The sequence below is a fragment of the Macrobrachium rosenbergii genome, chromosome 13 (assembly GCF_040412425.1).
Source record: "Macrobrachium rosenbergii isolate ZJJX-2024 chromosome 13, ASM4041242v1, whole genome shotgun sequence".
In the NCBI taxonomy this organism is placed as follows: Eukaryota; Metazoa; Arthropoda; class Malacostraca; order Decapoda; family Palaemonidae; genus Macrobrachium; species Macrobrachium rosenbergii.
The window spans coordinates 37006487-37021601 of NC_089753.1; the positions used below are offsets into that span (position 1 = coordinate 37006487).

Below are 15115 nucleotides of genomic sequence, written 5' to 3' on the forward strand. Positions count from 1 at the left end.
TGGAGAGCAGAACAGTACCGTATATAGCATTAACATCATAAAAGAAATTTTAGTACATCACTTTGAAGTTTCAGTTGGACTCTTGATGATGATGGGTGGTAACTTGTAGGTAGATGAATTTTGTGAAAAGGAACAATGGAGAAGATCAGATGTTCATCTTATTTATTGTTTGGTACAGTTAGTTTAATTAAAATTTGTACTTAAAAAGTAAATGAATGCTAAATATTTTTTTAAGTACAGTACTGTAATAGGGTTAGTTATATTTTGAAACTATCCAGGCTTTTAAGTAGTAAATTGACAACAGCTATAGAAATATAAATAGTTATATAGTGATAAGGTTTTGAAGATTATATTATCTCAGATTTTCCATTTTATATTTTTGCTTTATGTAAAAATTTAACGATAATGAGAATTGTTCACTTACCTGTAAAATTGTAAGATCCCTAAATAGCTTTTGCGTTGCATGTGTTCTCATACTATAGGATATATCAAAGTTGACTATTTCAGTTTGACATACCGTATGAATGTTTCCTATTGCAAGTTCCACGCAAACTTACTAATATAATACTGTTTCAAGATTGTCATCAACTGGGAGGCATGAAGAAGTCCTGTTAATGAACTTTTAAGTGCATATGATCAGTCTTGTTGTAGGGGATTGCAGTTATCGATAAATATGCTAGGAATGTTTTACATCCTTTGGCTATTGGTAGGTCTCTTAATAAATCTATTTCAAATTTTATAAATTACTAAAAGTACAAAACCTTTAACAGGAGGAATCTCAGAGTTTGAGGAAAGATTTAAGCACGATGGACTCCACGGGCTATCACACTGATGCTTCTCGAAAAATTCACGTGTGCCTCACCTGCTGCTACTCGACCTCCAGGAAACATGACATAGACAAACACATTCGCCGGCATACGGGTGAAAAACCTTTTGCATGCCAGTTCTGCACAGCCAGATTTGTTGAGTCAAGTGGCTTGAAACAACATCTTCTCAGTCATAACAGGGAAAAGCAGTTTGCATGCTTGGCTTGCCCATTCACTTCAAAAAGAAAAAGATGCTTGATTAAGCATGGGTGGCGACTTCACCAGGTGCTGATGTGTCCAGTTTGTTCTCAGTGCTTCTCAAGTGAGGATGAGAAAAACAAACATATTTCTACTCATGGTACAGTACCTTTCTATCCCCCTCTGTGATAAGTTTTGAGGACTGAAAAACTGAATGGTGTACTGGCTAAATTTCATGTTAATAAGGTATGAGGTATACCACAGAATGCTATGAACTGCAAAGCTGTTATTGGTAGTAGTAAGTTATACTGTAGTACTGATACAAAACTGTACTGATCCATAAAAGTTGGTAATATATTTGGAAGTACTGGTAGTGTTTTTTGTATAAGTAACATAGGTTTGGCAGTGACGTCAGTAATTTAGCTGTTAAAGATGTGGAATTTTGTTCCACTGCATGAATATTCAGAGTTAAATCTCTTTACAAATAAAGATACTAAATGGTATTTAGTTCTCCTTGTGTACTTACAATGTGGGAAGTGTAACTTCAAATATCTCTGTGAGAAAAGAAAATAGAAACTAGTGAGGTCATATTACATAGATTTTCAAACTTTGATTTTTTTGGGTAAGATTATATCCTTTGATCACAAGAGTATGTCTTCTCCAAATTTTAAAGTGAAAATAGTAAGTTTGCCTTGCATAATTATACCATGATTAAAAGTAATCAAGAAAACTGATGGGAAAGTTTTTATGCTATGCATAAAAACAACTGAGGGTGTTATATCTTTATCTTAAGCTGTTCTTTTAAGTGGGTCACCCTTCAACTCTTGGATCTAATAGGTAGGCTTTAATAAAGATTCAGTCACTTTATGGGAGTACTTCAAAGGCTTCTGACTGATTGTAGGAAGTAAAATTAAATAGGTTTGATTTATCTACTTACGACCATGTTAATCTAACTTGAGGTAGCCTGGAAGTTTTTGGTATATTGTAATGTATATGAAATTCCCGGGTTATTTTATTTATTATTTCCCTAGTATTTTTGTTAGCAATCTAAGTGTTGTCTTCTTTATGGACACTGGAAAGTTGGCAATCAAGTCATCTCGAGACGTAGCCCAGCCTAATTAAATACAAGCTTTTGGCATCAAAAGTACAATTTTTTTTATGATAAAACAAGTGCAGTCACTCAACTTTTGATAATAGCAGAGATCCAAGATCCAAATAGACCCCAAGAACCTTGCAGCTTGACATTAAATAAGGGCACAAGTTCTGCCTTGTAGGCATAAAACACTAAAATTTTAAAGGCTGTCAATTAATCCTTAGCATTGACCCAGGTACACTGTTGTGTTATAGAAGGATGACTGAATGACGTATACACCTTAAAACTTTAAGAATAGCTCATCGGTCTTATCCTAAAATTAAGACAGTGTGATGAGTTAGAAAATTAGGTTGTTTAGTGTAACTTAAAATGTGGAGGAGAGTGATAACCTTAGCCTTAAAATTAAGGTACACATGTGTATGTAATCTTTTAAATCGGATGATAAAAGAGAGGGCAGCCAGTAAAAGAGAAAACTTAGAACAGTTTGCAGAACTAGAACAGGTGATAACACCAAACCAGTTCTGAACAGTTAAGGATTACTAAATCCTTTACAGTGAACAATAACAGTATTTGGACACTTGGAAAAATGTTTTTTGAAAAAATGTTAGATCTGAAAATGATACAGCAACTCCTAAATTTTTCAGATTTCTTTACTTATCAGTTACATCATGTTCATGGTTTTCTTGACTAGAGTTTTTGATTTATAGTACATTACAATTTGGCTAAAAACACTTGGCTTAACTCTTAGTTGTGGGGTATTGTGAATATCAATATGTTGTCTATATTTTGGGGTCTTTGTCATTTGTGAGAACTGTTTCTTGCAAGAAGGCCAGACTCCAAAGCATAGTAAAGCTTAGAGGTTGCGGTATTAGTTTATCATGTGGAGCAAATTGTGGCAGATAAGAGAATTATTTTTCGTTGGAACTATTTTGTCAGGTTAGGGAACAAATCCAGATGCTTCCCACTTATGATGACCTTTTCTCTTTTTCTTGTTAATAATAAAACAGCTGTGGCATAGGTCAGGTTTTGTGGTGATTTTCCAGTATACTGTATATTCTTGTGGCCTTCTGTTATGCAGTACTGTGTATACATTTAAGCAGAGAAAGTAATGTATGACTTAACTAAAATAAAGGTCACTTTTGACAGGGGGAAGGAGTTAGCGTTGCCAGTGGGAATTTACGGTGGAGAGAAGATTGCGGCTTTCACACTGACCCCCACACGAGGAAGCACGTTTGTACTATGTGTTCTTACAGTACTCTTATAAAGGGAAATATTGTGAGGCATATGCAAAAACATGGTCAAATAAGGCAGTTTGCCTGCCAGTTTTGCTCAGCAAAATTTGGTCAGAGAAGTAACCTACAAAGGCACATTCGCACTCACACTGGAGAGAAGCCATACTTGTGTCCTTTTTGTTTTAAGGGATTTATTAGGAAAGACCATGTTGATCTTCATGTGCAGAAGCATGTCAGAGAAAAGCAGTAGGAATTCACACACACACACATATTATATTGTAATTACACTGACACTGTGCACACTATACTGTACTGTATTATAAAAGTTGGCATGTAAGATTGCAGTTGGTAGTCTGGAAAAATGTTCAGTCTTTGGTATAGTATATTTTATCTTGTGATAAATTGCGATACATTGTAAACTAATGTATTTTTTGTGATAGTTATATATATTGTAGCGTAATATTTTGATGGGTAACCCAATCTAGCATGAACAGCTGTAGAATTTTACAAATGTGATGATGAAATTTATTCTGGATGGGAAGTTGTTTGTAATGTTATGTAGACTGAGACATAACAATTCACCATTAACTTCATTTGTTGTGTATTAATTATGAAGCAGTTCAAGGAGTTAAATTTATCAAGTTGTTAACATCTACTGAAGTTTAATGTTTGTAAAAATACCATATATTAGCTTATTAAATTTCTTGGTAGGGAGCCCTTGTGTTAAATAATATTTGTTATTATTACAGTATTAAATGCGAGTTGCATCACCTGCATCCAAGTTGTACAAAATCCATTTGCTCTTTTATATGAAAGTTTTTTTTGTGTTACTGCATTACTCCTGTAACTCTCGTATATTAGTTTTACTTCATATTAAAGAGGTAAAAAAATTTGCTGGTAGAAATTCTTTTAATAAAATAATATGATAAATCCAAGTTGCAAGGTAATTTAAGCATTCATGGGGAACTCTTGAACTGGTATCATAATAAGGCATTGGTCATCTAGGTTTTTTCTTTTTTATTTCTTAAGGTGTAATCCAGGCAAGTAATTTTTGAGATCTAGGCCACTGATTAGCAGAAAATACAATATGCTAAAGCAGTTTCTTAGTATTGTTGCAACCTCACTGAGGAATGGGAATGGTGCTGTCTGCTTCCCTAGTGTGGTGTTTATATAAGGAACCAAACTTACAGTTGCTCTTTGATGCGACCATGCTCATTAGAGCCTGAATGAAACTTGGCTTAGAATTCAAGAAACTACTTACCCAAGGAACACAAAAACAAACAACAAAAACAACTGGATAACCTACACCCTACTTTGATCTTGGATAAACTTGGATGTATAATATTCTTTGTATTAAAAGAATTCCCACCAGCAGTAGTTTTACTTCTCCGCTTATGAAAGAATCACAAATATAGAGCTGCTGGCAGAATGCAGTAACAGAGAAAATCAGTCATGAGAAACGACCCAATTTTATACAAATTGAATAGAGGTGATGCAGCAATCACATTTAATTTCCGATCTGAAAGAGGTCTCGTACGCATATATTATCATAAGTTTGATTTCAAGAAAATTTAAATATTTCAAATGGATGTTTTTGGATGGTGCAGCAGTTTTTATTGCAGTGTTTCAAGTATGTCTAACAAAGGTTGCCTGTGTTGCAGGTAACATCATAAGTAAAATGCAAATACAGTAGCACCTCAGCTTAACATATGCTTTGGGGGTCTGGCTTACTGATAAGTAACAAAGTTTTTTAAGTAACAGACCTAATAGCCCGCACTTGAATATTTTCTAGGTCACTTACAGCAAAACTGTAGTCTAACCAAAACTAACCCATTTCTTTAACGTAAGATATTTATCTCAAGATGTATCACAATTTAAGAGATTCACTTAAAAATGTGTCACAACCTACATGGCAGTATAGTAAAAAATAATGAAATTAATGTAGCTGATAGTACGGAAGTCTGTTAAGTTGAGGTGTTACTGTGGGAAGCAGTTTGTATACAGTACGTACTACAGTTACAGTGATTTGAAGTGCAGGAATAAGTGTTGATATAATTTGGTTTATTTTTTCAATGTCTCAAATGAGTATGCACAGATCCAGACACAAGGATCCATGTTACACCTTATATTCTGTTGTGACGTACTTTCTTGTAGATAACTTGGGTGCTGTTGCACCAGCAATGCAGCCAGGAAATTTGAACCATTTTTTTTTTTTTCTGGCACATCAAGAATTTAAATTTAAGGGTCAATCAGAGGTAACAGTTGTAATTTCTGTCTGATTGATGTCATCAGCAGACCAATGGAAATGTTATTAACTGACCATCAGACCAAATAAAGCTTGGTAAGGTAACTAAAAATTTTAATCTTACTCTCATAGGCAGTCCTCGGTTAATGGGGGTGGGGGCGGAGGGGGGCAGGTTCTGTTCCCAGCTGAGTGCTGATAACTGAAAATCATTGTTAACCAGAACATCACAATAATTATGGTAATAAATGGCATGTACAATGCTGTAAGCACCAATGAACCGCTTAACAGTGCCGTTCACCCTTTATCGGCGCTTATAAACCTCTTACCAACGCCAATAAACTGCTTACCAATGGCAAAACGCTGCTTACTAATGCCAATAAACCACTTAATGGTGTGAAAATTGCTTACCAATGCCGAAAATCTGGTTAACGATGTCGTTAGCCAAGCGTCGCAAAAGCAAAAGTCGTTAACCGATGCCACTGGTAAGCGGGAGAATGCCTGTACAGTACTGTACTGTATTGTGAAGTGGAATTTGCCATCATGTAATCATATTTACAGTTATATACACATTTTGAACATTTTCTTTGCCTTAATCTTAATAATGTGGAATTAATAAAGAAAGTTTATTGCTACTGTTTTATCTTTGGCTATCTAATATATGTATGGCCATTATGTTCAAGACCAAGGTAACTTGATTGTAAACATTATTTGGTTCTTTATGTAGCAAAAATAATAAACTTGTGAAATAAACCGACTTGTGTAGCTTATTATCCTTGAAGGCATGTGAATCTCATGTTTTTGCAACATACTTCTTGTTATTTTTAATAAGTAAGGTATACCTGTTAAATTACAGAAGACATTTGATATTGTTTGACCCTCTAACTTTGTACCTAACAAATTAAGATCATCTGTTTCAATTTGTTTAAATGGAAATTTATTTGGCATGGTAGGATATTGTGAACCATCCTTTGATGTCCATTGTAATACCTTTTTGATGGATTCATTATTTTTTAATGTGCAAACACTACTCTCAACAGAAAAAGCCAAAATGAGTAAACCAAAGAATATGGTGCTCACTCCTACGGGGTAAAATGACAAGAAGATGGATACTGAAAAATATGGAAGTTATAAAGAAGTGATTTTAATTTAAAAAGAGTACTTATGAGAGAGTCGGATGGAAATCTGTGACTGGTTGTAATCATGATTGAGTGTTATGAAAATATTAACCACTTGTAAGTAGCATTATCAAGAATTAAAATTTCTTGAATGCTGAATACATCCAGCCAGAATCACTATCCCCAGTAAAATATTTGAAGACTGTTTCACTAGATATGACTTCAGTAAATATAGAAGCCAAATGTACCTAGCTTTCTCGCAGGATTAGAATAGGGAAATCCATGTGATTTTGATACTTCCTCCTCCAGCTTTTTTTCATGGTAAAGGGTCTTTGTCCTTGCCATGAGAATAAACTGAACAAGATCAATTTTTTTCAGTGCAGTTTCAATTTTCATTGTGCTCTTGTAAAATATTTAAGTGCTCATTATGGGAAGGAAATATTCTTGGTTACAAGTGGTATATTTTGCAATTTTATATATATATATATATATATATATATATATATATATATATATATATATATATATATATATATATATATATATATATATATATATATATATATATATATATATATATATATATATATATATATATATATATATATATATATATATATATATATGTGTGTGTGTGTAGTATTTATTGCATTTCTGTCAGCATGCAATACTTAAGGACATAAGGTTTTACCATCTTTGTGTAATGTGTGTTAGCAAAGGGATATACAATACAGTACTTCAGTTTCATGTTTGAGGTTGATTTTTTTTAAAAGTTTTTAGTGCTTAAGGTTAAAATTGATTGGCCTTTTGACTAAGCAGAGAGTCTTTCTGACAGGAAGGACTGAGCAGAAGTGCCACTGAGCAGCCAGGCTGGCGAGTCATCCAAGGCGGCATCCCTTCAAGTTCACAGATACCTCAGAAGGCAAGTCCTTATTCTGCTGCTTCTAAGATTCCCTTCCAACTTGGTTTTCAAGATGAAAGTGCTTCTGATATATCTAAGTTATCCAAGTTAATGTGTCCTTATTGCCCAGCTATGTTCACCAGGAGAAATCATGTCGTACAGCACATGCGGACTCATACGGGGGAGAAACCTTACGGGTGTCCCCAGTGTCCTGCTGCTTTTGCTCAGAAAGGCAATCTCATAGTTCATATGAGGACTCATACTGGAGAAAAACCTTTCTGGTGTCCATTTTGTGAAGCCAAGTTTGCAAGAAAGAGTTCCCGTGATACTCATATTGCATCATCTCATGCTAAAGAGACCTCCGCTGCATTACAGTAGTGTGATTTTCCTTTTATAATGCAGTGTTGAACTGGCAAAGGAAAGATGTAATTTTAGGCTCAATTCAGAAACATATCTCTGACAGTGTTAGTGCCATAATCTCTGTATAGAAAAAAGTAATCAAACTTCAGTGAAGTGTGTTCTTGGATGTGCAGATGATGTCTCACTTGTTTTAATGATTTCACTTGTTAGAATCTGCAAGTCATATTTTGATGTGTACATCATGTATGAAAGTAATTTAAGTACGATATATTTAATAAGTTATTTACATTATTTTCATAGTAATTGAAACATACATGTTAACTTACAAAGGAGTTGAATTTTTTGTATATATAGAGTATTGCATACTGTATATGAAACCATACTGTAAATTTTCAGTTGCTATTATTTTTGTGATGACTATTTTTATGTATCCTTTTGGTAAATAAATCATATAATTTATGTCTGACTTTTTTTCATGTTAACAACTCAGCCTTCCTTTTACATGTGGTACTATATTTTTTTATACAGCTTGTCTGTAATAATAAATAGACAATATTATTACGTAAAATAAGTGTGAAGTCTGCTTGAAGGACGTATCACACAACCATTGCTGATATATGGATTCTTGTTGTATGTAGTTATTGTACCTATTTCATGTGGTGCACATTTGGTTTTTGCTCGTATTATAAAAAGCCCATTTGCCCTAGAGATCAGAGAGCAATCGCTGGTAAATTCATTTTCAACCGTAGAATCAGGGCTGAGCTCCCTGTTTACAAAAGTTCCACAACATACATAGGAGCCACATTCACATGATGTCAGTCCACCTTTTATTTCTTGCACCATTTCTGTCTTGTTTTCTGAGAGCTGTTGGCACTTTCTTAGTAAGGCTCTTTTGCTTTTCATTTTGCAGTATTTTCAGTCCACTACTTCCCAGGTATTCCTTTTGGCTTCACCTGAATTGTGCATCTTTCTTCTGTTACCCTACTTTCAGTAGTCATATATCAAGAGTTGGTGTTTGCTTCACTAGAGTCGGTTCTTTTGCACAGTTTTTATAGAATTCTTAGAACTCTGTTTTATTCACCCAGCATATGATGATCTGTTCTTTCCATCTTTTGTCATTTTGTAACATTTACTGCCAAATTTTGTGCCTGTAAGATTTAACTCTATCTTTACTGCCAGTGTCCATCCTTCATGCTTAAATTTGGTCTCACAACCATAGTGATCACCAATCAGAATACAGTAGTAGCAGGAAAAGAAGAGCTCAGGTTCAGAACCACCACATTTTATTTGTGGTGCATATCTTTGTTTCTTCTTAACAACATTTTTAAGCTTAAAAGAGACATTAGAGTTTGTCACCTTTACTCAGCTTTGGCAGCCAATAATGATTGTATATTCTTTTGATGTTAAAAAACTTTAATGTAACTTTTAGGCTTGAGAATGTTGTTAAGAAGAAACAGCAAAACATGTCACAAATCAAACGTGATTGTTCTTAGTCTACACTCTTTTCTTGTTAAGAATTGATTTCCAAACATCTCTCTACTTTCATAGTAGTACATCTTTAAAAATCTCATTTCGTACTCCACAAGCTTTTACACTCCTTTGTCACAGTTTCTTCGGTGCAAAGGAACGATTATTCTTCTCTCAGTTATGTGGAATAATTTTCTAAATAAGACGAGTACAACCCATAGTTTCCACTCAGTAATGCAATTGTTACCATAATTCAGCATCTTGCTTGTAATCTTATCATCTCCTTGTTTATAACCATTGTTATATAACTTTCATTATATCTTGAGGTGCAGTTTTTCAAGTTGCCACCAGTTCCTTCATAGTACTATGAATTGTCATAAACTAAACTGCAGTGTTTCCTTGCATCAGAAGGTTGATTGTTGACATAGAAGGGTAAAAAGGGGGAATAAATTTAGTAAGTGGTGGGTTGATGACATAGATGGTTAGTGAAGGAAAAAGGAAGGTTTGGTTTGAAGAGAAAGTCAATAAAAAGCAGTAAGGCTATAATACTTATGGTGATTTTGTTAAAACCTGTAAAATTTGTTAACTTGGAGGGAAATCGAACTGCATTTCCGAAGCTCATCTGTGCCTTATTCCTGCTGTTGAGGAACCATTCCAGAGAATTAGGTTACATAATAATCTTATACTTCAGCGAACCCATTCTATTCCTATTTATTTTTTCTCCTCTGAAACAGTCCTTCAGAATATTTACCTCTTCAACAAAAAACCATTTTCCTCATACAACCTCTCTGTGTTTGTATCCATTAATTAAAGATCTGTTTGCTTATGAACCTTTCTTTCAGTATAGAGTTTCCACTATCTGCTGTCCTTGTTCATCCTGCTGTGCATTTGTGCCCATTAATTCTCCTTTACCAGAGCACCAGTTTCTGTACACCACAAAAAGAGCACAGAAGAAAGGATTTGTCCTTGCAACAGCCCTTTGTCTTGCTTCAATTTGCCTTTGCATGTGCTCCCTGTGTATTTTTCTCTCCTAATTTGTTAATATAGAAGAATATTAGCAATGACTTGATCTGTCCCCTTAGGCAAGAGTGCCAGGACAAAGCCAAGTCCAAGCTTTTGCTCATATTCTTAGCAAGAAGCATCTTGGAAACTGAACGGTCTCCACATTTAAGAATCTGCTAATTCCAATTCATAAATAAGAAGTCATAAGACCAGTAATAAACAAGTTTCCCAAGTATTAAAGTACTCCTGGCCAGCTTGGAGTGATTTGAAGTACTTTGTCCCTTAAATTTAAAGAATAATTGATGGGACCTTTAGCAAACAAGTTCCCTATGTGTTAGATTTTGTTGTTTCTTATCCTGGTTAGGTAAATTTCAGAATGTCAATTTTAAACATTTGATTATTAAAGTAAATATAAATTGGAGTGCGGTAAACCAGTCGTTAACTATACATTATAACTTAAACAGTTCAATTATATACCAAGACATACGTTAAAAGTGATCAAGCCATCTCAGTACATTACTGTATTAATTGTTTAATGTTTGACGACATGCATTAAAAAAAAAAATTTGCTATCTCAGGCCTCTCCTCAGACCTAACCTAACCTGCCAATTAAAAATCGTGATGTAGAATGCCTCAAATATCTTCTAAATCTAATAAAATAACACCTGTAACCTTGTAGTAAGTACCCCCAGAAGTTTTGAAAATATACCTGTGAAATTGCTGTCTGAATTGATTGGAAAGCAATAGGGTTGCAGATCTTTTAGGAGTGAAACTTTCCTATCTTCAATACAGTAATGTCTGAAGCAAGAGAAATATACTTAAATAAATTAGTAAATTATTTATACAGTATATATACAAATAAATCGTAAAATAAAAGATGTAAGTGAAGAGATACTACCTGAATCCAGCTGAGGTTGATGGGGTATGTGAACACTGAAGATTTTTTGAATGAGGTAGAGAGAAGGGATTTTGAACTGCATGAAGCAAAATTGGAAAAGGATGTTGTAAGTATTACAGTGCTTGTGGAAGTGACAGTTGAGGATCTAAGGAGGGAAATTTAGAGGGTGCAGAATGAGGAAATGCCATGAATTGATGGGGCTGTAAGTGAGAGGTTGCACTGTGTTTGTGATAATTGCTGATCAAAGTTATTAGATTTGCGTTGATGAGAGAAAGGTTCCAAAGGAAATGGTGAAAGAAATAATTACTCTGGTGTATGCATTGGTAATACAGTTGACTGTAAGAATTATGGAAATATAAAATTATTTTCTATACAAAGGAATGCTTATGGTAGTACAGTATTTTGATTAGTAAGAAAGACAGAAGACGGGAGGATTGATAGGGGAAGAACAGTGTAGGCGTAGACAAGGAATAATGTGTGTGTGCATCATGTGCTTTTTATAAAGCAATTACATGGGAAATTTCAAAATACTGATAAGAAAAGAAGCTTTATATGGTGCATATAGACTGTGAACAAGCTTATGATTTTATATATATAAAGAAAAATTCCCTCAAAAGAGAAATGGTTATTAGCTGGAAAAATAGTTTAGCTTTGTGTACTTTTTACTATAATATAGTTCCTTGTTGTTATTTCCCCAAGTCGTAAAATTTTATTTTTAGATGACAAGAACTGCAACAAGATTCACTTGTGAGTGATGTTATACAGGTCCAATAACCAAATGCTTTTCATTGATGCAGTTAGCAGCAGGTTATGTAAATCAGTTTCTCTGACATTCAAGAGCGACGTGTTGAAGAAAACAGGCTGTTTATCAAGTACCTGTATAGTCAAGAGGCAACATCACGACTGTAGTATAGTAAAACAGTAGTTGCATATGAGTGCTTACTGTACTTTAGTTCATATGTTCTAGAAGCTTCATCCCAAGCCACTGTACTAAACAAGCAGTTTCTTTGACAGGGAGGAAATTGCAGCAGTGGTAGCGGGATTGTCAAAGGCCATGATTTCGGAGGATTCCAAGGGTCCGAATATGCATCCAACTCATGGAAGCCTTGGCCTGATCCAGTTTGTTCCGATGCACAGGTCACAACTCAGCGTTTTTGCAATGATGAGGGAGCTAAGAAGTGCATGAAAGGTGTAAGAGTGTTCTTGTGTCCAAGGTGTCCAAATAAATTTGCAAATAAACAACACCTAATTTATCATATCCGAACACATACTGGTGAGAAGCCATACAAGTGCTCAGTCTGCATAGCCGAATTCTCTCAGAAAGGAAATCTGCGAGTACATATGAGAACACATACTGGTGAAAAACCATTTGCTTGTCACATTTGCTCTTCAACATTTACCAGAAAAGCAAATCTTCAGTTACATCTCATGAGTCATGAACGTGCCTCAGTTTAATTATCTAACAGTGAAAGACCAGTGAACGGAGTAGTAGATATTCAAGACTGCATTAAGTTTTGAAAAGTTATTATAAAGGGACATTTTTAATTAAATTCAAAGCTGTTGTGTTTTGTAATTGTGCTCTGGAGGCCATTGAAAAAGGGTTACTATTTGTAACAGTTATATAAAATGGTCGTGAGGCAGAATATTTTAACATTATTTAAAAATTTTTGTATTAAAATTAAATGGTTTAACCAAACTTCCTAAATTGTCTTTCATTAACTTGTATAATAAATGAAGTGAGCCAAACACTGTTGACCACTAAGTAAAGGGCACACCCTTTTTTTTGTGAAGAGGTAATCTCATGGCATTCAGTTAAAATATGAGTTTTCACTTATACAACTTACCCGGTAGTTACATATAGCTGAGCTATATGTAACTACCGGGTAAGTATAAGTGAAACGTTATTTTATCATAAAAATTTCATGTTGTTCTAGTACAATGCATTGAGTATTGTCACATGAACGTCTAGTTGTTTGGAAATAGAGCAGTTTTGGTCCTGTTTAAATTAGAATATCAAATATTCCTTTTTATGATATATTGGGAGCAGTGGCAGCCATTAAATCAATTAAGTGACATAGATAAAAAACCAAATTAAGACAGCTGCATATTTATATGAAAAATGTGCAGTATTCTCAGTGGTATCAAGATTTCTCAAAGATGTAGTATGACTTTAGACGATATCAGGTCTAGTCCCACTTGTCTTGAACAATTCTAGCTTCCCCTTTGAGACTATATTTTCAAATGGGAAAAACAATTGTTTCAGGGTATAATGAGCTTTTTAAAGTGCAGGTTCTTATTTGCAAGAGAAATGAGAAATTCCCTGCCAGGTGGACTTTTAAAGCTCAAATGCACCCTACCACTGCAGTAACTTGTTTTCAGGCAATGTGGAATTGGTTAACTTTTTAACTAAAGTTTTTGAGATTATGCATAGAATAATATGCAGTCCTTTCTCATTGAACAAAGATTTTTTGAACTTGGAAACTATTTTAAATATAGAAATTAGAGATACTCTGTTATATGAATTCGTCTAAATTTTAGATACAGTAACAGGCCATGTTGCATTGCTGGTTTGCATTTCAGAGACTCATTGTAACAAAACAATGGTTTGTTGTTTTTGATTGAATAATTATGCTTTTATTCATTGGCTGAAAAATTATGCTTTCATTACCAATGTGGCTAAGAATTATTGTAATTTTATGACTTAGTACTTTCAATAATGCTATCAGGGCTATTAAACATACCTCAGACATGATTTTAGTGTATGCGGACTTCCATTCGTAAGATGCATAGGTGTTAAGATAAAGAATTATGGTATTTGTTTTTATATAAATTACAGTTGCGTGTAGTTGATCAAGTATGTAGCCTGATTAGGTATGCACTTGTGTACTTCCAAAAGAGATTTTGTTTTCTGTGGTCACAAATATTTTTATTTTGTGAATGTGAAATGTATATTATCTTGTATTAATTGATGAAACATAGAAATTAGTACTTTACAAGTAAATATTAAACCGCATATAATTATTCTCTATTTTGTTTTTGCATTTTTGTTAATAAAAATGAGTAATGTGATGTTACGTCCTTTAAATGTAACCTTTGCATTATAGGCTGTTTGATTTAATTTGTATGGTATCAAATTATAGGTCCAGTGTACAAAAATGTATGAAAGAAAAACTGAACAGAGTATTTGCAAAACAAAGCAACACCCAGGTAAAGCAAAGCACATACTACAAATTAAAGTACAGTATAAAACAACCTTTAGGTGATGACTAAAGAAAAAAAGGTATGACTGTTTAGTGCACAATACTAGTGAAAAAGAAAAAAAAAGTGAAAGACTGAAGCGATCAAAATTACCGGTAGACCCAAGCTAAATAAATTGCAGGAGGTTAAATATACTGTGCTACTGCATAATGCCAGCAGACCTTTTGATCATGGAGAAGGTTCTTTTATGTCATTTTTCACGATGAAGCTGAATCAATGGCTTTCTTGCTAATCAGTGCCCAGCTCTTGTTCCATATCAGATTCACATTAGTGTTCTGATGAAAGGTTGCTGTCTTAGCTATTCCTTTGGATATTTCTGTCTAGTATTTCAGTGTAAGGTTGCTGTCCTATGCTTTTCGTATGGATATTGTTATCAATAACTTCATGGCTTTATGCTGACAGTCAGAAAATTTTTGAACTCAAAATGGCTGATTTAAAAGTTAGCCACTTTGAGCATTCCATACTGAACCAATATAAAATGCAGAATTCACTGTTTGTCTGTTTCCTGGAGAGAGAGAGAGAGAGAGAGAGAGAGAGAGA

At 34.1% G+C, this 15115-nt stretch overlaps 1 protein-coding gene across 14 annotated transcripts in view; it reads left to right on the forward strand.

The window, feature by feature from the left end:
* LOC136844589 (zinc finger and BTB domain-containing protein 7A-like) overlaps positions 1–15115 on the forward strand; it is a 174229-nt gene that overhangs the window by 71951 nt on the left and 87163 nt on the right. The window contains exon 6 of one of the 14 annotated variants that reach the window (XM_067113868.1): positions 771–3670. The exons of 10 other annotated variants lie outside the window; for them this stretch is intronic. In XM_067113868.1, the coding sequence (XP_066969969.1) occupies positions 771–1193 (423 nt within the window). In that variant the 3' untranslated portion in view covers positions 1194–3670. Of the gene's footprint in view, positions 1–770; positions 6329–7524; positions 8410–12331; positions 13023–15115 lie in introns of those variants that run through there. 3 more of the 14 variants (XM_067113864.1, XM_067113879.1, XM_067113866.1) reach the window with 3 other exon arrangements.